The 24,815-nt window shown below is 39.8% G+C and overlaps 2 protein-coding genes across 2 annotated transcripts; one reads left to right on the forward strand and one right to left on the reverse strand.

The window, feature by feature from the left end:
- Positions 1-331: 331 nt before the first annotated feature.
- On the reverse strand, positions 332-13,377 carry actr1b (actin related protein 1B). Its single transcript, XM_047372269.1, has 11 exons — positions 13,165-13,377; positions 11,900-11,964; positions 11,639-11,714; positions 10,494-10,619; positions 10,278-10,402; positions 9,154-9,370; positions 8,973-9,065; positions 8,714-8,888; positions 6,501-6,562; positions 4,345-4,385; positions 332-1,953 (listed from the first exon to the last, which is right to left on the reverse strand). Exons 1-11 carry the CDS (start codon positions 13,210-13,212, stop codon positions 1,851-1,853), a joined length of 1,131 nt encoding a protein of 376 aa, XP_047228225.1. The 5' UTR covers positions 13,213-13,377; the 3' UTR covers positions 332-1,850.
- Positions 13,378-14,591: 1,214 nt separating this feature from the next.
- Positions 14,592-21,804, forward strand: marchf5l (membrane-associated ring finger (C3HC4) 5, like). Its single transcript, XM_047372932.1, has 7 exons — positions 14,592-14,700; positions 16,305-16,401; positions 17,197-17,399; positions 17,764-17,894; positions 17,987-18,158; positions 18,321-18,487; positions 20,738-21,804. The coding sequence occupies exons 2-7, from the start codon at positions 16,373-16,375 to the stop codon at positions 20,900-20,902; spliced, it is 867 nt and encodes a 288-aa protein (XP_047228888.1). The 5' UTR covers positions 14,592-14,700; positions 16,305-16,372; the 3' UTR covers positions 20,903-21,804.
- The last annotated feature ends 3,011 nt before the right edge of the window (positions 21,805-24,815 follow it).

Raw genomic sequence — 24,815 nt, forward strand, 5'->3', positions numbered from 1 at the left:
CATAGGTAATTTTATTATAGTGGGCTCTGGAGAGATGGTTTAAAGAAAAGTGTTGAGTCCAATGCTGCTCTAAGAGTTATTTCTATGGTGAAGCACAGTGGTGGAAGTGTTGTGATTTGGGGGTCACCTCTGTGTCAAGGCAGCTTTCAATCTTAACTATGAGGTACTTTTATGAGGCATAATTTCACATCATCTCTAAAATTCAAATTCAATTAAAAAATGTGACGGTAAAAGGTGAAGTATAAAACAATTACTTCATATTAAAAAGGAATGATGTCCAAGAAGGCAATTTTTGGACCTAAAACTAGACAAAAATGATGAGACAGCCAAGCAGCAGCCATTAACTTATTTATTATATTGAAATTACGAAAAGTAAAAGTAAACAACAGTATTGTACATGTTTAGTCTGTTACTGTTTGGTTGGTGTGGGTGATAGTTTTTGAAAAGTACTTCACTGTACACAAGGCTGATGACATTTTACAACCGTTCTTTCATTCTTTTTAAATTTCACCTATTTTAAAAACACCCAAAAGCAGATGACATGGACGCTCCGGCACAGATGCACCGAAGTAAGGCGGGCATGATGGTGGAGGACCCCTTCACTGCCATGTAGGGTAAGGGAAATGATGGGGACAGTGGTTTTACTGGGATATAAAGCAGGGGGAGGAGAATACAAGCCAATCTTTGGACATGTTGGACTCTCTGCAGCTTCATTGTCAAACTAGTCTTCAAATTCAAAAACTGAAAATGTTCCTAAAGTCACATAAGGTAGATGGAAGGTTAAACCCAACATTTACACGAAGAATCAAGTGTTGTCCTTAACCTTATAACTTCATCCTAACTCAGTCCTGGGATTGATTTCAGAAGAATAAATGCATGCACAAGTTCCCAAAGCACTGATATCCAGTTTAAGATCTTTCCCAACTATCTGACTGAATGTGATGACCTTATGTTGGAATAAACATGTTTATCTACCCATAAAATCTGTTCCTTTGCCTCTCTATAACAGAGTTAGCAGAAAACAGTCAGAACAGCCCTAAATTTGACAATCGGTGTGAAAATAATACCTTTTTAACAAAAACAACAAATAATAAATAAATCAAGGCATTTCCCACAAGTTTTTAATCCATCAGCTTGGATAAGAAGCCGTGATCCTCTTGATAAACATGTCATGTCCACACAGAAACATGTCATAATGACAAAAACAGGAGACGACTATGGCCATTTGGATGACAAATTAACTTTGCAGTTCTGATCTGATACAGTGGTGATCTTTACCTTACTACAACTACATAATATATAATGACAGAGCATCGCTGCAGTACTTCAGATTTTTGCTGTGTAAAAGCTTATTGTCAGAGAGAAAAAGCCTAAGAAACAGACAAATAAAAAAAAAATCTAATCTTCAGTCTGGAATGGAAATTTTTAACATTAAAGAATATTTACGTTTTTTGACATTTGATTATATTCTACACCTTACAGGGCTGCTGAGGCAAGAGAGCAACACCAATACTTTAATGTAAACTCAGAGCAACAAGAGTACACAGTGGTACTCTGAGGTACCCTGACGGCCCTCTGGATGTTACTGTTTGGGATGTGTGGATGGTGCTGCCACCATCACCTGACAGGAGGAACAACCCTTGGGTCAATATGGGCCTCCAGCACACAGAAAACGTTGTTTCTGGAGGCCCACGGTGGTTCTGATCTGGGCAGGGTTCATAAAGGATGACGCACAGATTGCTGCAGGTGTCAGGGATGTTCAGCAGCAGGATGTTTTTTTTTTTTTTTGGGGGGGGGGGGTGTCAGTTCTGATGGGAGTGGGTTGGTGTATGCATGGTGCCGATCGAAGCCTAGAAGGTCTTCCTGTGGATGGCACGCGCTCTGTCTTCTTCATATTCCCGCTTGGACACCCACATCTTTTTAAATGTATCCAACGATGCCAAGATGGAACCACTGCCAGAGGAGAGAGGGTACAGTCAACAGTGTTGTGGAGAGCAAGGTTCTGACCCAAAACACAAACTAAAATTCTAATATGAAAATACACCCTTTTTAAGGGTCAGGACATAATAAAAATGAGCTAGGTTATGTCATTATTTGATTCTGACATAAAATTTAAAAAAACATTAAAAAAACACAAAAGATTCCAGGCAGTCATTATTTCTAACACAGAAATTAAGCCAAATGGTAAAACGGTGTGTAAAAAACCTATGTAAGTTCACCCTTGCGGCTTTTAACTAAAGAAAGCAGCAGCCAGATGCTGCTCATCAAAAGCACTTAATTATCATGTAATGATGACTTGATGATCGTCATCAGTGAGCACCTTTACAAAAACTGGAGTTCGGGCTTTAGTCTGGTCCAGATTTTCACAGATGTTGTGTTAGAACTGCACTATACAGCCAAAAGTATTTGTGTCTACTTTTACATGAACTTTGATGACATCTTATTCTTAATCTATATGGTCCAATGTGTTGATGGAGCCACCATTGTGAGCAACAGCAACTATGCTGCAAACATCTTCCACAAGGTTTAGGTTTATGATGATCCACTGGGATAAATATCTGGACCACAGCCCAGCCAGAACTAAAATAAGGCTCAGGGGTTCTGATGTCTGGATGGTGAAGCTCCAAAGTTTGCCTGAATAAGTTCCATTTTTAGGCTTTATAAAGAAGTTTTTGTCTTATTCATGGCAATAACGAGGACGACTTGAAAGTGCAAAGCCATAGACTTATGACCTTTGAAGTTAGTTATAGGTTGGATATTGGATATTCGCGCAGTGCAGATTCAGCGGACTCATCCTCCCGTTTGGTCCGATTCAGGCAGCCTGATTACGGGCAGCTGCTCTCTGTCTGCTCCCTCCTCCTGCAGACGCTGGTTCTCTTAAGGACCATCAATAAATGTCGGAACCAAACACGCTGCTTCATGGTGGTTTTGTTTTGTGTGTTTTGGTAGAAATGTTGTGCGTCTGAACTTTATGTGTGATCAGCTGATTTAGGATGTTATTAAATACATCGCTCTGCCTGCGTGTAATTCAGAAAGCTGATTTGTCCTTTTTCTTTTCTGTCAGCCTTCAGGCATGGTTAATGATCTATAAATGGTGAAATTACATGTATGACCTGCTCCAGCCACTGTTGTCCTTAATATTATTGTAGTTGTTTTCTTAACTTTTTCCTGCACTGTCTCAACAAAAACCTTCTCATTTCTCCTCCTCCCACGGCCAATCAGTGAACAACAGTCTGTTCGCGTCACATGTGGTCCCGACTCAGCCCCAGTTGGACCTGCTCAGGACCAGAAAACAGTAATGGAAACGCTCGCAAAGCGAGTTGAGTAGTCAAATCGAGCCTGTGAAAAAGGGGCATTATAGTTGTTAAATGTGATTCTAAAAGCTATTGATTATTATTAATTTTTTCACACAGTTTTCCATTTTGGTTTTATCTATTAAAAATAATGACAGCATGGAATTTAATGTGTGTTTTTGCACACTTGAGGTTGGAATTTGTTTTTTTGTGAATCCTGGTATTTGTAGCCTAAGAACTGAAACAGAACATTTTATTTGGGGTCCATAATCTGTGTGATTGTGTTCACCATGCCAAACCCAAAGTATTTCTATTTCAATGTCACCAAAGGCACCATTTTTGTTTCAACCATCCCCGACCACACTACATTGACCAGTTTAATTAAAAATGCTTATAAAATGTTTTAGAAATTTAAGCCTAACAATTTTTAAAAACGTTGCTCCGAATTAGCTTTACAACAGGTCTGTCACAAAAACAACTACATTCCCAAAACTGTAACATGGACTCATGTAGAGTATTTGTGGAACAGAACTTTATAGCTGGTTTGGATGCACTGTAAAGAGAGAAGATACCACCACTGGATGGAAAACAGTCCTCAACAAATCCATCCACCAGAGGTCATATGGCAGCCTCTCAGCCAAACAAGTCGTGAACAGATGAATAAGTTGATTATTATCATCATTCTGACACTTCTACTTGCTTACTGTGCAGAATGTTACCTTGTCTTCTTTCAAATGGCTCATGGTTCTAATAAACTCAACAAATACATAAACATATGTTAGCAGACCAGTATCTGCTAATGGCAGGGAAGTTCATGGATGAAGTTAGATGAGATTGGGAGATCAACACACACTGCAGTGGGACCTTAGATGGTTAGAATTATAGATGAAGATAAAACTGGAAATATTCATCTTTTCCATCTCCATCATTCCTCCAAGTTGCAGTACCATCCCGGAAACACACTCTTTTATTACCAAACAGTTATACAGATTCAAACTGATGCTTTGGGTTTATATCCTCTTATAAAATGTGATAAACTCAGATGTCTTACCCAATCCATGTGGAGTACAGCCTTTCCTGGGGAGCGGAGATCTACACAGGCAGAAAAAAAGGCAATCAGATGTTAGCATACAGGTCCTTCTCAAAATATTAGCATATTGTGATAAAGTTCATTATTTTCCATAATGTCATGATGAAAATTTAACATTCATATATTTTAGATTCATTGCACACTAACTGAAATATTTCAGGTCTTTTATTGTCTTAATACGGATGATTTTGGCATACAGCTCATGAAAACCCAAAATTCCTATCTCACAAAATTAGCATATCATTAAAAGGGTCTCTAAACGAGCTATGAACCTAATCATCTGAATCAACGAGTTAACTCTAAACACCTGCAAAAGATTCCTGGGGCCTTTAAAACTCCCAGCCTGGTTCATCACTCAAAACCCCAATCATGGGTAAGACTGCCGACCTGACTGCTGTCCAGAAGGCCACTATTGACACCCTCAAGCAAGAGGGTAAGACACAGAAAGAAATTTCTGAACGAATAGGCTGTTCCCAGAGTGCTGTATCAAGGCACCTCAGTGGGAAGTCTGTGGGAAGGAAAAAGTGTGGCAGAAAACGCTGCACAACGAGAAGAGGTGACCGGACCCTGAGGAAGATTGTGGAGAAGGGCCGATTCCAGACCTTGGGGGACCTGCGGAAGCAGTGGACTGAGTCTGGAGTAGAAACATCCAGAGCCACCGTGCACAGGCGTGTGCAGGAAATGGGCTAGAGGTGCCGCATTCCCCAGACCTGGGCTACAGAGAAGCAGCACTGGACTGTTGCTCAGTGGTCCAAAGTACTTTTTTCGGATGAAAGCAAATTCTGCATGTCATTCAGAAATCAAGGTGCCAGAGTCTGGAGGAAGACTGGGGAGAAGGAAATGCCAAAATGCCAGAAGTCCAGTGTCAAGTACCCACAGTCAGTGATGGTCCGGGGTGCCGTGTCAGCTGCTGGTGTTGGTCCACTGTGTTTTATCAAGGGCAGGGTCAATGCAGCTAGCTATCAGGAGATTTTGGAGCACTTCATGCTTCTATCTGCTGAAAAGCTTTATGGAGATGAAGATTTCATTTTTCAGCATGACCTGGCACCTGCTCACAGTGCCAAAACCACTGGTAAATGGTTTACTGACCATGGTATCACTGTGCTCAATTGGCCTGGCAACTCTCCTGACCTGAACCCCATAGAGAATCTGTGGGATATTGTGAAGAGAACGTTGAGAGACTCAAGACCCAACACTCTGGATGAGCTAAAGGCCGCTATCGAAGCATCCTGGGCCTCCATAAGACCTCAGCAGTGCCACAGGCTGATTGCCTCCATGCCACGCCGCATTGAAGCAGTCATTTCTGCCAAAGGATTCCCGACCAAGTATTGAGTGCATAACTGTACATTATTATTTGAAGGTTGACGTTTTTTTGTATTAAAAACACTTTTCTTTTATTGGTCGGGTGAAATATGCTAATTTTGTGAGATAGGAATTTTGGGTTTTCATGAGCTGTATGCCAAAATCATCCGTATTAAGACAATAAAAGACCTGAAATATTTCAGTTAGTGTGTAATGAATCTAAAATATATGAATGTTAAATTTTCATCATGACATTATGGAAAATAATGAACTTTATCGCAATATGCTAATATTTTGAGAAGGACCTGTATTGTTGATTCTAATCAAACTTCACATTTCGACTGGACCTAGCCCTATCAGCTATACCTGCCTCCAGTTAATTTAGTGGCCTGGCATGGATAATAAAGAACAAACAACTCCCTGTTGGTACCAACAGATCCTTCTTTGTTTCAAAAGGACATACTGCTCATTTTAGGGTTTGCTTCTGTCTCTGATATCAGATTTTCTATTCCTGTTCAAATTGAAGGGGCCTTTTCTCTCCCAGGGGGGAAACAGATTCTAAACAAGCTGACAGAGCATGTATGTAGTGCTGGCTGTCATTCTAGTTACTTCATGATGTTAGTTACATACATACATAATAATAGCCTTAAGGGGCCCTTTCAAATCTCAATCAGACAGCACTGCTGGAATACTTTTGCATAACTAACCCATTTAGGGCCAGATTGGTGATTCTGGGGGAACCCTAAAGAAAGCCCAACTAAAATGAAGAGGATGTCCATAAGTACTCATATAGTATCAGTATGAAGTGGACCTACCTTGATCTTAACGTCTTTTGGTGCAAGCTTCTTCACCTCCGTTAGCAGTCTTTCTCCAAAGCCTGAGAGGAACCACACAGTCAGTGAACAACGCCATCAGTAACAGCAGATGGCACCAGTTCAGTAGTACATATACATACAGACACTACAGTCCAGACGTTTGGAAGAAACTCAAGTTTGGGTTCACAAATGCCTTCTTGAAAAAGTATGAGTGCTATTGATTTTTTTCCCATGATCTGGAGATAATAATCCATGTATTTATCCCAATGTGTCTATATTATTGTAATTCACTTTATGCTGGGATCAGCCAGGCCTCTGTTTCACCCCTTCAGCTTGTTCAGAATCCTGCTGCTCGTCTTTTAAAAGAAACACGCAAACATAAACATATCTCCCCCACTCTTCACTCCACTGGTTGTCTATACGCCAAACAATTGATTTTAAAATTGTACTCTTAACTTTCAAGTGTCTAAATGGCCTTGCTCCTCCATACGTCTCCGATTTACTTCAGCCTTATGTTTCACCACGGGCTCTTAGATAATCTGAACAGCTTCTACTGGTTGTACCAAAAACTAGGCAGAAATTTAGAGATCGGGCCTTTTCAGCTGTGGCACCAAAATTATGTAACAAGTTGCCATTAAGTATCAGACAGGCCTCTTCTCTTATTGTTTTTAAGTCTCTCTTAAAAACACACCTATTTTCAGTGGCTTTTGACACTGGTTGGTTTGTTGTTGTTTTTCTTTTTATTGGCAACATTTTTTGTGTAATTTTATTCTGCTTTTATTTCTATTTTTTGGTTATATTCCATTATTCTTATTATTTGTGTGTTGATTTGACCTGTTTTAGTACAGTGCAGCAATTAAAAATCTGTTTTTTAAATGTGCTTTATAAATAAAATGTATTTGGATTTTGAGATTTTCATACATCTTGATGAGATTTTGATTTCCTCAATTTACCTTAAGGTGTACATTTGTGTTACCAGGCCATTGATAAATACACGTTAACAAAAGAAAAGACGAGGCTTCATTTTAGGGTTGAGATTTGCAAGAATCACAAGAAAATATTTATAAAGTCTAAGCAAGAAACATACACTGCCTTGCCAAAAAAGTGGGGCAGTGCTATGATCTGAGGTTGCTGCAGGTGGTCAGGTCTGGGTTCAGCAACAGTATGTGTTCAAAGAATGAGGTCAGCTGACTACCTGAATATACTGAATGACCAGGTTATTCCATCAATGGATTTTTTCTTCCCTGATGGCAAAGGCATATTCCAAGATGACAATGCCAGGATTCATCAGGCTGAATTGTGAAAGAGTGATTCAGGGAGCATGAGACATCATTCTCACACATGGATTGGCTACCACAGAGTCCAGACCTTAACCCCATTGAGAGTCTTTGGGATGTGCTGGAGAAGGCTTTGCACAGTGGTCAGACTCTACCATCATCAATGGAAGATCTTGGTGAAAAGTTAATGCAACACTGGGTGGAAATACATCTCGTGACATTGCAGAAGCTTATTGAAACAATGCCACAGTGAATGTAATCAGAGCTGAAGGCGGTCCAACGAAATATTAGTGTGTGACTTTTTTTTTTGGTCAGGCTGTGTATAATACTAATTATTCAAGTAATTAGAGCAAAAATGTATTCAGATGAATTTTTCTTTATCTATCGAGTATGATATGATAATGGTCTCATGGCCTCATCACAGGTGAGGACGACTCAGAGTACAGAGAGTGGACACAGGACTTTGTAGACTAGTGCCAGTGAAACCACCTCCTGAAAAACAGAGAAAACCAAGGTGCTTAAAATAGATTTGTGCAAGCACAGACCCACCACACTGTCAGCTGTGAACATCTAAAGAACTGATGTTAAGTGGACTCTTAGACAGAGACACACAGGACAAATACCAATTCACACACACTCACACCTAAGTGCAATTTAGAGAGACCAGTTAACCCACCAGTCATGTTTTTGGAGTGTGAGAGAAAGCTGGAGTACCCAGAGAGAACCCATGCATGCTTGGGGGAAAACATGCAAACTCCATGCAGAAAGACCCCAGAATGGGCTTTAAACCCAGGACCTTATTCCTGCAAGGCAACACAGCTACCAACTGCAATACTGTGAAGCCCTGTGTTTTTATGGTCTCAGAGTATTCAATCTCACGCTCCCATAAATGCTCCGATGTGTGTGTACACCGTCATAATAAAATGCATCACTAACCTTTGATCAGTGTTGACCCCCCGCATAGTACAATGGTGGAAAACAGTGTGCGTCGCAGGTCCATGTCAGACTTCTGAATGGCGTAGGCCAGAACCTCGTGGATTCCTGAGCTCTCGTCTCCAATGAGGTCGGGTCTGAACAGCAGCTCTGGGGCTCGGAATCTCGCTGGTCCAATCTGAAAATGGTAAATTTTCATTTTAGGATATCAGAATAAATCTTTAACATGTTGAATAACCATCTTAGTGTCTAATGGACTTACATTTAAAGTGCTTCCGTCAGGGAGGACATACTGGGCCTTCTCTGTTTCTAAAGTCTCATCCTTCTGAGGGTTCAGAGATAGATAGCAGGCTCTCTGCATGGCAAGTAAAACACATAATTAGAGAGCTTTCAACACAAAGCAGTATTTTTATGTTAAATAATATCTGAGTCGGTACCCTCACCTCTTTGATGGTGCGCACCACCTCAAACTCAGCTGATGTGTTGAAATTATAGCCCTCCTTGCGTAGCAGCAGACGGAGGTACCGTGAGACATCTCTGCCAGCGATGTCTACGCGCATGATGGAGTGGGGGATGGCGAAGCCCTCGTAGATGGGCACAACGTGTGTTACACCATCACCAGAATCCAACACGACCCCAGTGGTGCGGCCAGTGGCATATCTGCATGATTAAATATGCTTATGTCTTACATCCGTATTTATTAGTTCCCCAACAGACAGAAGCAGAAGCGGATTATGCTGCCAATCACAGGCAGAAAGAAGGAAGTAAAGTTTTGAAGCATATTACACAGTTGCTGCAGACGTTTCACATATCCACCAGATGATTTTTGAGATGTATAAAAGGAAAACAAAGCTAATTTAATTAGAAAAAAAGATCTCTCTAAAGAAGTCAGGCGACCTAACACATCTTCCCATCAGGGAAAGAGGCCTAACGTTTCATAAGGCTCCAACAGTCTTTGAACTGAGAATGGCAGGTAAATATCACATTAATTTAAAGGAAGCTGGCCAGGCAACCTTGGATCTCACAATACAATCTGAGGAAATAAACCCACGAACAGGAAAGAGTTTATTGTTTAGTGATTTTCAGGCATGGAAGTCATGTTAAAATGAATTCATTTAGTTTAAAGGTTTTCAGGAGCCTGGATTCACTCAAAATATGGATCTGTCAGCAAAAACAAAGCTAAAGAAAACCGGATTAAAACATTCCAGTTGCAATCAGACAGGTTTGTATTTATAGTGTTGCCTCAGCTGACCCATTATATCTGGCTATAATGATATAATAGCATCCACCGTGCAGCAATGACTAACCAGTTCAACTGTATAGGTGGAAGGCTTTAAAAGTTAAGTCACTGTTTTGCTCACAGAGTATCTATAACATCTTAGCCCCCCCATGATTCTTCACAAATACGACATTAAAATACACTCAGTTGCTGTTTTCTATTCCTAACCTCACAGTAAACCCAACTTCACAAAGGTTTAAAAAGACACAGACTCTCCCTTATTTTAAAGCTGGTCAAACATTTGTCAAGACATCAAACAAAAAGGAAAGATGAAGCAGCAGTTCTTACAAGCTCAACACTGCCTGCATGGAGATAAATAGAGCAGGAACATTGAAGGTCTCAAAGAAGATCTCTGCAGCCTTCTCTCTGTTCTTGCTGGGGTTGAGAGGAGCCTCAGTCAGCAGCACAGGATGCTAAAAAAACAATCCAAACAGAGAGGTCAAACAGAACTGCTGCTCAGGTATCTCTCGTCTGTGAAAACAAAAACCCTGGAATGAAGCTCACCTCCTCCGAGAAGGTCTGCAGCTGCTCCTTGGAGTAAACATACTGCCAGATCCTCTCCATGTCATTCCAGTCGTTCACTATCCCATGCTCCATCGGGTAGCGCACCGACAACAAGCCCCTGTGCTCCTGATCCGTCAAGAAATGGAGAAACAAGCATAGCAGATAGGATGAATCAAACTAATCTGCTCTGCACAATAACATGTTTTAGTCACATGATTCATAAAACACAGATCAGAGAAAAGAACTGCTCCTAAAAAAACGGACATGCTGAGGAGGGAAAACATCACGAGACCTCTCAGCTCACCGCCATTCTGGAAATGTTTTTTCAATACTTATCCACACCTTGAAGTTATTTGATGCTAATTCTGTACTTGACTGGATAGAAAACATGTGAAGCAAACACTGAGGGAACAAACTTACTCAGCTTCACTTATTGTTTATCAGGCTCAATAAACCAACTAAATGGGCATCTTCTAAAAGGGATATATGCATGTTTTGTCTGTGATTCTTGCTACTAATCAAAAGGTTCCTGGCAAAAACTAGTCACGGGTTTTCACTTACGGGACCAAAAACAATTGACAGTCAATAAAATAACAATGTGGGTTCCCACTTCCCAGGGTTCCTACCCTTGTTATCTAAAGATGCCAGACTTTTCCAAACTCAGTTGTCGAGAGCTTATTTTTCCCATTTTGTATAAATACAAAACGTTATGAATTTCTGGGAGATATTTCTACAGTGGTTTAAAGATGGAATCTAGAAAAGACAGACTGTAAAAAAGAAAATAATGAAAAAGGCAAGAAATTAAAGGAGAATGATGAAAACAGGGCAAGAAGAAAGGAAAGATGGATACAAGAAAGGGAGGAACAAAACTGTAGGAGTAATGGAACAAACAAGGGACAGAAAAATGGAAAAAGCAAACGACTAAAGAAAGAAAGAAAGAACAAATGAGAGAAAGAGAGAAGTAATGACAGAAAGAAGAACAAACTAAGAAAGGAACACAAAAAAAGAACAAGCAGATAGGTAGGCGGACAGAAGGACACAATGTTTAGACAACGTGACAGGGAATAACGTCGGAATATACAACACTCTAGTTATTCCAGATTTTCCACACTATCCTCCTAAAGTTGAAGTGCTGTGTGTCGTACCTCTGCCTTGGGTCCAATGAAGAGATCTCCCTCCAAGGCTCCAGCCATCACACGCACATGCTTGGGACGTCCCACGCTGAACAGAAATAGTAACTGTATTAAAAATACTGTCCATGTCGACCAGACAGCACACTACAGACAAAATAAGTTTGTGATTTTTACATCCACATGCTGAAATCTGTCTCCTGAAAACCACAATGCTATGTCCAGCCTAAACTCTGGAAACTAGAGCTCAGAGGACATCCACAAGTGGACACTTACTAGTTAGGAAAGCAGTATTTGGGGATTTGGTCACCAGCGAAACCAGCCTTTATGACCCCCGAACCCTATAGAGAAGGAAGTGATATTTGAACTCAGTATCAGTGTTGAAGATAGTCCTGCAGTGTTCTACGGTTCAGAAGGAGGGAGATCATGAGACTCAGCCACCAACAGTCACACACAGCCTGAAGTACCACTCAGTTCTACACCCCTTTTATCCAGGAAACACTTTGTTCAATCTTTCGATACCTGAACTACAAGAAAGTGTGTAAAACTGAGCGTGACTATTAAATAAGTTCCACAAAAAAACAGCTCTTACGGTTGAACAACTGCTTTATAAGAGACCATATCAATTTGAAAATGATCTGCTATTATTGATCAGGAACTGGGTTTATGATTAAAAACATCTCAACAATCTCAGATCTTTGTGTGGCAGCAGTGTTTTTCTGGCTCCATCTCTGCACATGTGTCATGACAAGTAACTTTGTTTGCATTCAGAAGTTCCGTCTTGGGTCGAATCAAACAACTGCAATAAGATCTGCATCTGACAGGCTAGTAGTGGGGAACTAACCCAAATTTGACTTAACAGGATGTCCCTGTTCCTAAAGGGGGAACCCATTCTAGCTTGGACCATGCACTGGTGCAGAAGATAGTCCTATAGTACTAATAGAATGTCTCACTGCAATCTTCTCAGATGTAGAAGGTGGGATATAGCTGTGATGTCAAAGTGTGCACTTCAAATCTGCAGGTTTTGTTTTTGCTCAAATGAATATTTTCAACAACACTGTTGCATACAAATGCCCAAGGTTAGCTGAAATGCCCAATTTTCCTTTTCCACCAAGTGCAACCAGACTGCAGTTGGTCTCACCTGTATAAGCAGGGTATGTGTCCTAAAATGAAGTGTTCGCCTTTAGTTGCAACCGTAAAAGAAACATCTGGACAGCTGAGTCCCCATGAAGTCCTTTAGAAGTGTCTGCTTGCTGCAGAGCTAAAGCCGTACAATGAATCTAACATAATTGCTAACCAGTTAGCAGCTTTAGCTATCGTCGCTGCTACATCAGACTTCGGGGTCGTTAACTGGAAGTTATACTGGTAGCATCCCCAGTGGAGCACTGGGAAGTTGTGCATGGAACTAGTGCTCAGCAAAAAAACGTTCGCCCGGGATCTTCTCTGTACGTTTTTAGCTGCAACACAATGCTAAAGCAAGCTAACGGCTATTACCAAGCGGCCTTGGTTTGGGTGTGGATGAATGACATCATCATACTTACATTGTCAATAACCACCGGCTGGTTAGCTAAAATGTCATAGGACTCCATGGCGGACAGGATTTTTCAAACACGTTCCTATCGATCCGCAAGTGTCACCGTTTTCGTTTAGTGCTTTAACCATGTAAAAAATAACGCTCTGTCACTGTGCAGTCCGCCGTCCTCCTGCCTGCTGCCGCTCACAGTGGCTCACCTCCCTCCCCAAAACAATAAACGCAACGCCACATAGTCCACGCGACGGAGCGTGAAGGCATCCAATCAAGTTGGTGAAAGGTTTTGATTGACAGCAAATTTAACAAATGCGACGGCCTTACGTCATTCAGTAGGAGAAGCGGCTTTAATGATCCCCTGGAAACTACAATTGTGAAAAAAGTGCTACTGAAGCCAGTCAGTAGGCAACAAGAGAAATACTTGTTTTTGGGGTTTTTTTTATCATCAAACTACGTTATAAAATGTGATTTTGCAAAGATTCGTTCATTCATTCATTTATTCAAAAATGTTTCGAACGCAACAGCAGATAATAACAGCGTCATTTACTAATATACAATATTCACGAGCTCAGTGGAGTGGGAGTAAAAAAACTATATTAACCCACCCCTTCTCCTGCGACGTTATTCACACCACTTCTTATTCATCAAGAATACATACTTAATTTTACACAAAGCTTATAATCCAAACAACTATTAAAATAGTGGAAAAATAAGTGTATTCCACAAAGTAGACCCCCGATACTATCATCTGAAAGACAATAATAAGTACTGTAATATAAAAGGTAGCAAATGATAAAAATGATAGTAACAATAATAATGACTATTCAAGTCTTATATTAATCTATAATTGTCTTTTTATATTTGGTTTTAAACTGTTTCATGTTTAGATATTGATAGATAGGCGGAATGACACCACTGTCTTCACCATTTATTTTCTGCTATTTATTTAATAAACAAAGTGAATAATTGAAAAAAACTATACATTTATTAAAACAAATACATAGTGAGGCAGTCTATTTGGATATCCATTAAAAAGGGAAACAAAAATGTATTTTCTGCAAATATGTAAACAGTGTTAGTGTCATAACTCATCATCAAACAAAATTTAATTATTAGCCCCCTTGCTGTAGCTTCAGAAACCACTCAACTGCTTTCAATATGGTTTACTGGGGTCACATTGCTCTTGAGACAAATGCCTGGAAAGAGATTTTTGAAAATTTTGACTCCAGAATCAATTTTCTGATAATAGTGTTTGTACGATAAGCAATAATAACCTGCAGCTAGGGTTAAAATAAATATTGGCGGTAAAATAAGACGATGAAGGTGAAAAGGAGGACCCATGCGTGTGTTTTGCCGTGAAACCGACTAAATTCACTCCTTAAAACAGACATTTCCTACGTTTCATTACTAACATGAACACAACTGACGTCACAGACCAATGACCAATCAAGCAGTAGCTTAAAGGTGAAAGCACAGGATTATGTTTGTCTATAGGAAAAAACACAAATCATCACGTCGGCTGTAACTCTAAAGGTTTTCTGTATGACAGGTAGGCAGTGGTTTAACACAAATGTCACAAATTGTTCGCCGAATGATATTTATATATATTTGTTTACTAGATTTTCTCCTTGTGACGTTCACAACCTGTTAAAAATAGTTGGGTAAAGTTGAATTAGCTCCCGTAGCTAACCTTGTTTAGCAGTAGAACGACAGCGCTTCTGCCATTTCATTAAAGGGCCAGTTCACTGCTTTTAAGGAATCTGGAGTAACTTTGATCAGCCCGAGTTCAAAATCTAAAACAGTATCTAAAAAAATCTAAAATGGTCAAACCTGCGCAAAACGATTATACATTGCTTACAGATTTGTTTAAAGCACAGCATGATTTGTGAAATTATCATATTATAGAAAACAAAACATGCCAATCCTCTCTTGACATTTAGACCACCTTAGATTCGGTCTTGCTTTAAATTCAGAATAAATCGATTTTTGGCGCCACTGTATAATTCTTTAAAGTTTGACCGTCCTGATTACTTAGCTTTTTAACCGGAAATAAACAATATTAAGAATATTATATATAATAATAATAATAAAAGAATTTCAATGTGCAGTGTCCATCACAACATTAATTAGTGTGTGTGTTAGCAACTTTACGGAAATAGTTACAGACCTCTGGTACAAAACTCTATATATAGATATATATCTATATATGGATATATCTATATATGGATAATATATATATATATATATATATATATATATATATATATATATATATATATATATATATATATATATAGTGAACAGACTGACGTGAACAGACAGCTGTTGGCCATGGGACCAGAAGAAATTAGAAGGTTTTCACTGAGGCAGTGCAGTGAAAAAGTTAATAAAGCTCAAGAATGACTACAGTAATATTAAGGATCACAGTGGCCGGAGTGGGTCAAACAGAAATATAATTTTACTATTTACAAATCATAAACCATGCCTGAAGGATGAAAAAAAAAAAAGGACACCATGTCAGTTTTCTGAATTACACTGAAGTAGGGGCGCTGTATTTAATAACATCCTAAATCAGCACATTACACATAAAATCAGCTGTTCAGATCCATTTCCCCCGAAACACACAAAACAATACCACCATGAAACAGCGTGTTAGGTTTGGAGATTTATTGACGTCCATAAGAGAACCAGCATCTGCAGGAGGAGGGAGCAGGCAGAGAGCTGCTGCCCATAATCAGACTGCCTGCATCGGGTCGAACCTGTTGTGTTTTCATTGACTTATGGCTCGAAGGCCCGCTTGTGCCCTTTTTGTTTTGGTATAGAGATGCTGGAGAGGCAGAGTTAGATGAGACAATTTTGCAGCATGAGTTATTCTGTTTAGTGACCTTTACCGTTTGTTCTGTGCATAAAATGATAAACCTGCCTTCTAGTGGTTCTACTTTGAGCAGCAGGTGAAGAGTGTATTGACTCAGTCACACCGACATGACTTGCTACAATATTTTAGTTATTGCTGTAGATTTTTTCACCTATATATATAAAATTGCGGTATGCAGATTTTAGATCCAAAAAGATGACCTACTCTGTTCTAACTTGTTACAGTAGCTTTAAGATCAGATTTATTGACAGCATTAATTCTGTATATGTATATTTTAGTTTCACAGGTTCTTCGTTGAGTTGGATGGGTCGGTTATCTGTGTGAGCAGATCCTGTCCGGTAACATCATGGCCCGCGCTGAGGAGCAGTCTGAGAAGTAACTTCCCTTCATTGCTCATTTAAACATTTAGCATAATATGGAAAAAATAATATAATATAATGCCATGCATTATATCAACAGATTTTTGTATGTGTAACATGTATTTAAATCATTTCTGACATTTTAAAGAACAATGTAACGCAAACAATGTATCAAACTATTTTCAGAAAGTTTGTTTATATCTTGGATATCCTTTGATTTTTTTGTTAGATATGTTAAAAATGTTTTGCTCTTTAATTGATTACTTCCAAACTGATCTGTTATTTTCTGTCTTAACATATTTTAGATTATTTTAAATGTTTTTTAAGTAAATATCCTAAGATTGATGATTTTTAAAAATAATGTCTTTAATCATTTTAAAGACTCCTGACACTTTAACAAGCGTAACCAGGGGTTGTCCTTTACATGTTAAATTATTGTACTAATATCTATAATATTAAATAAAAATGTTGTCAGTTCAATAAAATGTTTTTTTAAGATATGTTAAAATGTTAAAGAATTTCTAGGGCATATTTCAAAAGTATTTAGTAGATATTGATCTTCTTTTGTCTATTAAACTTTCCTTTTATTTACATATTGCAGATTTTTTTTTCATTTTCATTCAATCATCTCATGTTCAGGTTGCACTCAGTTTAATGTGTTCATATTTCTGTCATTTTTATAAATGTAGTTATTTTGGTGTTTGTAACCTCTAAACCCAAGACTGACCTCTACATTCTGCTGTGTGTGTGTGTGTGTGTGTGTGTGTGTGTGTGTGTGTGTGTGTGTGTGTGTGTGTGTGTGTGTTTCCAGACACTGCTGGGTGTGCTTTGCCACCGATCGAGATGACTGCAGCGCAGAGTGGGTCAGCCCCTGCAGGTGTAAAGGCTGCACCAAATGGATCCACCAGTCGTGTCTGCAGCGCTGGCTGGACGAGAAGCAGAAAGGAAACAGTGGCGGCGCGGTAAACTGTCCACAGTGTGGCACCGAATACTGCATCATCTTCCCTAAAATGGGTGAGGAGAGACCTATGATTCAACCGTATCATGTATCAATTTCTTCTCTTGTAGCATTTATCTGACTGCAGTTAGGAACAAAACCAAAAATCTGCAGCCCTTACAGAGCTGAATGGCAACCCTGCTGTTTCCACTGGCCCTCTGCAGGCAGAGGGATGCAACTACAGGAGCAACTTGCACTTTAATTAGAAAATGCTTTTTTTATTATTATTACATAAAAATTATGTTTATAGTTTAGAGGTCTTATCCATGCTGCATGTTTTTCGTTTTTTAAGACATTGCCTTGAATTTAAGAGAAGAAAACACTTTATCACTTGTGTTATGCATGATGATCCGACTGATCCGCTGTGTTATGGTTCCTCAGGCCCACTGGTGTTTTTCCTGCAGCAGGTAGACAGAGCTCTGTCCCGTGCGAGTCCCTTCGCTGCTGTCGGAGTGATAGCTGGGACTGTATACTGGTCAGCAGTCACCTATGGAGCGGTGACAGTCATGCAGGTACGTTGAACCAACTCTGTCTTAGGAAACTGAACTGACCGACTGAGCTGTTACTGTTACGGCTTCTTCACCCCACTTTGCTTCCCCTGCAGGTGGTGGGACATAAGAAAGGTCTGTTTGTGATGGAGCGGGCAGACCCTCTGTTCCTGCTCATGGGTCTGCCAACCATCCCTGTGCTGCTGGTCCTGGGGAAAATGATCCGCTGGGAGGATTATTTACTGAGGCTGTGGCAGAGGTACACCTGTGATCGCAGTCCTGCACCAGGTATGCAACATGCAGACCAACATGTTTTTCTACCACATTCGACCCCTGTGACATGCTGATTCTGGATTTTTCTTTTTCATTCATGATAAAGAATTCCTACAAAAAAAAAAAAGCATCCTCAGATTCTGTAACAGCTTCATAAATGGCATTGTGTCTCCTCAGGGGGCAGCAGTTACCAGCCCCGCTTGCGTCCCGAGGGGCCCGGTGCTGGAGATCACCTGTCTGTGTCCAGGACTTTGTGCGGGGCTCTCATCTTTCCCTCCATAGCCAGTCTGGTTGGACAGCTGCTGTTTCGAAGGGTTTCTTCTAACCTGCAGCGCACCATACTGGTGAATACACTTGAAACAATGTGATATTTGCAGCCCAGTGACTTCTGAAACCTTGGTGGTGATCATTCAACCCTAACACAGAATAATCATAACCAGCTCTGTTCTAAAGCTGAAAAGGAAATAAAAACATACACCTTTCTCCACGTTACAGTCCCTTGTAAATATATTCATGGCCCTTAATATAAAACCACAAACTTTATTATATATAACTGGTATTATATGTGATGGATCAACACAAACTATTGTTTAATTTAGGTCAAAAGTAAAGGATGACAGGAAGGACATAACAAAGGACAATAAAAATATAGCATTTAATGACAAACATGGGTTTGTAGAGAATTCAGTGTTCTGGCCTTTAAGTCTGGTCAAAACTAGAAGGATCTGCCTGGAAGGAAGTATTGCCAGGGAACCAGACATGTGCTCTTAGCATGTGGTCATGGGACTGAATAGAACCAATCAGGATGGACCAATAGTGGAAGAAGAAATGAGAATAAACCAATTAGGACTGTGGTAACACCCAGACAGCTTAATCTATATAAAATATGCAGGATTTCCAGGAAAGTAGGAGGGTGAAGAAGGTCTTTGTCAGCGACTTTCCTTGGTCAAGTAGCTTCATTCCAGCAAAGTTTTTAGTAAATTGAGTTTTTTGTTGAGCTCTTTGACTCAACATATTATTTTCCAAAAAAGAACATTACAACATATACTAAATTGTTAAAATAAAAATTTTGCAAATAAGAATTTAAAAGTGTGGAACAGATTTGTATTCAATTCAATTCAGTTGTATTTATATAGCGCCAATTCACAACACATGTTGTCTCAAGGCACTTCACAACAGTCAGGTACATACATTCCGATTAATCCTAACCATTGAACAGTGCAGTCAGATTCAGTTATTTATTCAAATTGGATAAAAAGTTTTTCTATCTAAGGAAACCCAGCAGATTGCATCCAGTCAGTGACTTGCAGCATTCCCTCCTCCTGGATGAGCATGTAGAGACAGTGGACAGTCACTGGCGTTGACTTTGCAGCAATCCCTCATACTGAGCATGCATGTAGCGACAGTGGAGAGGAAAAACTCCCTTTTAACAGGAAGAAACCTCCAGCAGAACCAGGCTCAGTGTGAGCGGCCATCTGCCACGACCGACTGGGGGTTTGAGAGAACAGAGCAGTGACACAAAGAGAACAAATAAGCACTGATCCAGGAGAACTTTCTATGGGAAGGAAAAGGAAATGTTAATGGATGTAGCTCCTTTAGTCGTTTCACCTAGAAAGAAAGAACAGATAAACTCTGAGCCAGTTTTCAAGGTTAGAGTCTGAAAGAGAGCACATAGAGTTTGTTACAATTAAGCTCAGTCAATCGCCATGTCTAGGAGAGAGAAAGGGTTAAACACTAACTAAAAGACAGGGCTATGTGGATCATTGGTAGAGGGTGAGCATTAAGTAACAACTTAGAGGGGAATCGTCCGAGCTTCTGCTGGCAACAGCCAGCAGAAGCTCGGACGATTCCCCTCTCCAGAAAGGTGTCACAGGTAGACACAGAGCCAGGCCAGGTGTAGCATCTAGGAAGAGAATAGAGAGAACAAGGTTAAAAGCTGAAATAACAGCAAATAATGCAAAATTGGAGAGTAGTGTGAGAATGTAACGAAGAGTGTGAAAGTGGTTATGTCCTCCAGCAGCCTAAGCCTATAGCAGCATAACTACACGGATAGTTTCAGTTCAGATTATTTAGTTAAACGGCGCTTATTTACAACAATGTCATCTCAAGGAACCCCACAAAGGGTCCCACTGATGGTCATTGTTATACTAAAAACCACAAGGAATGGGATACCTCCCTCTGTCAGACTGATTATAACCATTGGAAAAGAGAAGGGGTCATACAGGTATTGAGCCCCGCTAAGTCAATGCTGTGTTTAACCACCTTTGGCTGCAGTTCCAGCTGCAGGTCTTTTGGGGGTAGGTCTCTACCAGCTTTGAACATCTAGACACTGAACTTTTTGCCCATCCATCTTTGCAAAATAGCGCTAGCTCAGTCAGGTTGGACGGAGAGCATTTGTGAACATTTACCCACACAGTGTGTGATTACTTTTGCAAGGCGCTGCAGATGAGGGCTAAAAGTTTCCCTTTCTCTGCTCACCTTATCTCTACTTTGTTTTCAAACATGTCTGCTGTCCACTAGTGGCGTACAAATTTTTTAAAATACTTTTGCTTTTGTTTGTGGTTTTCTACATTTCCTACCCTCTGTCTCCACAGGGGGGCATTGCATTTGTGCTGATCAAGGGTGTGTTCAAAGTGTATTTCAAACAGCAGCAGTACATCATGCAGGCCAACAGACACATTCTGAACTATCCAGAGAGACACAGGAAAGGACAGACCGAGGAGGGAGAGGACGACGCAGAGGACAGCGGGAATGTGTGACTTTTTACCTGGAGAACAAGGACAATGAGACAGTTGGTGTTGAACAGCAGTGTAGCATGAAGATTAATGTTTTAGTAGCTAAGCAGAGTTTGGGTCCTGAATGGCCTTTCTTGCCTTACATTTTCCCAAATGCACTTGAAAATGGATGAAGTGTCTCAACTTTAAGCAGTGCCTGATCTGCTGTGACCTGAAGTGTTGTCATGACAATTAAAAACTGCAGATGACAGGAAGACATTTTATATTTGCCTTATGTGTTGTTCACACACATAAGGTTAAGTTAGTTGTATGCAATTACCTTTACCTTGTTTCCATCGGTGCTCATTGAAAATTGTCAATAAATGACTTCCTTCCCTTCTTGGTTCTGATTGGTCTGTCTGTGCCATCCTAACTCCTTGTCTTTCCTTCCTTACTTTATGTGCTATCTTGTTTTCACCCTTCCTCCCTTACCTTTCAGTTTCTGTTTTTTTGCGGTTCTTTATTTTAAACCTGCCTACAATAGAACTATATTCCATTGAGTCATAGTAACTTTATTTTTTTTTTAAATGCCTACGCTATCCTGAAGCTACGAACGGGTAATCATTTGGTTTTTCAGGCTTCCTGACTGACTACAATGTTAACATGATCACTGGATTTTACTTTAAAATACTTGTTTTGCACACTGTTCTCTGGGCTTTTATTGTGGCTCTTCTTTCTTTATCAAAGTTTATGTGGAGTTGTCTCAGTCTAATCTACAGAAGACAGAGGCAGTGATATGTTTTGGGAATTGTGTTCATTGCTGGATTCACACTGCTGTAAATAAGAAAAACAAACAGTGTCTTCTACATTCACACCTCATCGTTTATAGCTCAGATGCTTTAAATACAATTTCATTTTTGCCAAATAAAGATGCTGAAGACTTTAAATGTAGTCAGTGTGTGTTTTTTTCTGTTCAAAAGAGGCTCTGAATGATTTTGGTTAAAGCTGTAAATCAGTGTTATTAGTTCATTAGTACTTGCTGCTGCGTTCAGTAGGAGCCATAAACCGATAAAACTGTTGAAGCCAAAGGCTGTCATATGATTAAAACAAAACTGTTTGGTATCTATTTTTTGGGGGATTTTGTATGATGGACCAACACAATTATTATTATCTATTAGCATTATCTCAGAAGGAAAATGATAAAATAATTTTCAAATATTTACAAACAGAAATCTGAAGTACGTTGTGTATTTGTAATATCAGAGTTCAACTGCATGTAATTCAATCTCAGTATAAATCCAGTTGTTCTGGTTCTGTTCTTCGTTTGCTTATTGGATATTGTCTTATTTTAAGACGCTGATTGGCTGATGCATCCCTGGGTGTTAGTTTGTACTGCACCCTTTCCTCCCCATCCCCACCCCCCGCAGGGAGTCCGCTGACTCAGAAGACGAAGCAAATGTTGATGCTAAGCTGACCAGCTTTAAAGATGACCTGAGACCGTGAGCCTTAGAGCACTAATTGCCAGAGAGCCTAATGGTTTATTGCCCATATTAAGAAAGAAAGGGCACATATTGCCTGTGGATTGCACTGTTAGGTGGCACAAGAAAGACAAAATTAACCCCAATGGTGACTGGATGACGTTCCCATTAATCAAAAATAAAAATTACTTAAGGTATGTTTTGTTAGGAAAATTAAATGGATATCCAAGTCAAAACATTGTTGAAATGTTTTTAAAGGTAAATTGTCTAAAATTTTAGACAAATGTCATGAATGCGATAATTACAACCTGACTACAGGTGGAGGACGATAAGGAGGACCAGGACGTGGCGACTAGATCAAAAAGGAGCTGTGCTAAAAAAGGAACGCCGGAAGGTTTTGAAAGAAGCGTTATTTTTGTCATTCTCTAGTAATTTATACATTTGTACTCTAGCGACAGAAATAGGGCCTCAAATCTTAGACATCAATGTTTGTGAACTTTTGCTGCCAAACTAACATCTTCGGTAATCATATTCTTTATTAAGATTTTTTTTTTGACAATACAAATTGTTATTTTTACATTTTGTACAGGTGTCAAGCTGCCCAACTGGTGTACCCTGTAGCACCAAAGAAGCTCCAATCCATTCACAACACTAACATGCACTGCCCGGCCAAAAAAAAAGTCACACACTAATATTTTGTTGAATTGCCTTTAGCTTTGACTAGGCACGCATTCACTGTGGCATTTTTTCGATAAGCTTCTGCAATGTCCCAAGATTTATTTCCACCCAGTATTGCATTAATTTTTCACCAAGATCTTCCATCGATGATGGTAGAGTCTGACCACTGTGCAAAGCCTTCTCCAACACATCCCAAAAACTCTCAATGGGGTTAAGGTCTGAACTCTGTGGTGGCCAATCCATGTATGAGAATGATGTCTCATGCTCCCTGAACCACTCTTTCACAATTCAAGCCTGATAAATCCTGGCATTGTCATCTTGGAATATGCCTTTGCCATCAGGGAAGAAAAAATCCATTGATGGAATAACCTGGTCATTCAGTATATTCAGGTAGTCAGCTGACCTCATTTGTTGAACACATACTGTTGCTGAACCCAGACCTGACCACCTGCAGCAACCTCAGATCATAGCACTGCCCCCACAGGCTGGTACAGTAGGCACAAGGCATGATGGGTACATCACTTCACCTTCCTCTGTTCTTACCCTGATGCGCCCATCATTCTGGAACAGGGTAAATCTGGACTCATCAGACCATATAACCTTCTTCTATTGTTCCAGAGTCCAATCTTTATGCTCCCTGCAAACTGAAGCCTTTTTTCTGGTTAGCCTCACTGATTAGTGGTTTTCTTAAGGCTACACAGCTGTTCAGTCCCAATTCCTGGAGTTCCGTTCACATTGTGCGTGTGGAAATGCTCTTACTTTCACTATTAAACATAACCTGGAGTTCTACTGTTGTTTTTCTTTGATTTGATTTCACCAAACATTTAATTGATCGCCGATCACGATCATTCAGGATTATCTTCCTTGAAGATGATGGGTCCCCACTATCCTTCCAGTTTTTAATAATGCCTTGGACAGTTCTTATCCCGATTTTGGTAGTTTTTGCAATCTCCTTAGATGTTTTCTCTGCTTGATGCACGCCAGTGATTTGACCCTTCTGAAAAAGACTGACATCTTTTCCATGACCACAGGATGTGTCTTTCAACATGGTTGTTTAAGAAATGAGAAGCTGTGGTTAAATAATTTGTTGCCAGCTGAAATATAATCGCCCATGCAGCAATTGTCCAATGGAAGTCTCGTACCAATTTGCTTTGTTAAATCCAGTTAGCGACTTTTTTTTTGGCAAAGCAGTATATAAAAAAATGCTTGTGAGTACCTATGAGACTTGGTGGTATGTTTTGTGTACACAACATGATAGTTATGTTAAAATAAAATAAACGTGTCCTTGTTTTAGCCTCTGAAGATGAAACCATGTCTGTTCGAGTGGAGGTTGCTGACAGTTCTCGGGCCAGAGAGACGTCCATATTTCATGAGTATTTACATCTTTCTTTGCACCACCCATCCCACTTCACAAAGTTACTCCATCCAGGCAAGCAGCATAGGGGTGGGCCCATGCATGACAGCCAGTATGCTTGCCACATCAAATAATTTAGACAGAATAATGGAAATTATTAATTTTGTACCATTAGTAAAATATTTACAGGCTGTTTCATGTGTTTTAGTCTCTATAAATCAAACCTTGGTTAACCTTATGGAAGCCTCCTCCAGCTCTGCAGTATCTCTGCACAGGGAAGTGTCCATTGAGTATTTACATTATCCATTGCAGCAACAATTTCAAGTCTGTTCAGGACAAAGTGTTGCTCATTGCTTGACAGTCAAGTCTGGTAATTATTACATTTCTGGGCTTTTCAGGATCTTGACATGCAGTATGAGGTTGTGTCAGGGATGAAATTTTTATAGCT

The sequence above is a fragment of the Girardinichthys multiradiatus genome, chromosome 8, assembly GCF_021462225.1.
Source record: "Girardinichthys multiradiatus isolate DD_20200921_A chromosome 8, DD_fGirMul_XY1, whole genome shotgun sequence".
NCBI lineage: Eukaryota > Metazoa > Chordata > Actinopteri > Cyprinodontiformes > Goodeidae > Girardinichthys > Girardinichthys multiradiatus.

Coding starts and splice junctions, on each gene's coding strand:
- actr1b (XM_047372269.1), bottom strand. CDS start 13,212: ATGGAGTCCTATGACATTTTAGCTAACCAGCCGGTGGTTATTGACAAT. Junction 9,371..10,277: donor ATGCAGGCAGTGTTGAGCTT/GTAAGAACTGCT, acceptor TTAATCATGCAG/ATATGCCACTGGCCGCACCA. Junction 6,563..8,713: donor GGGGTCAACACTGATCAAAG/GTTAGTGATGCA, acceptor GGTTCCTCTCAG/GCTTTGGAGAAAGACTGCTA.
- marchf5l (XM_047372932.1), top strand. CDS start 16,373: ATGGCCCGCGCTGAGGAGCAGTCTGAGAA. Junction 16,402..17,196: donor GCTGAGGAGCAGTCTGAGAA/GTAACTTCCCTT, acceptor GTGTGTTTCCAG/ACACTGCTGGGTGTGCTTTG. Junction 18,488..20,737: donor ACCTGCAGCGCACCATACTG/GTGAATACACTT, acceptor CTGTCTCCACAG/GGGGGCATTGCATTTGTGCT.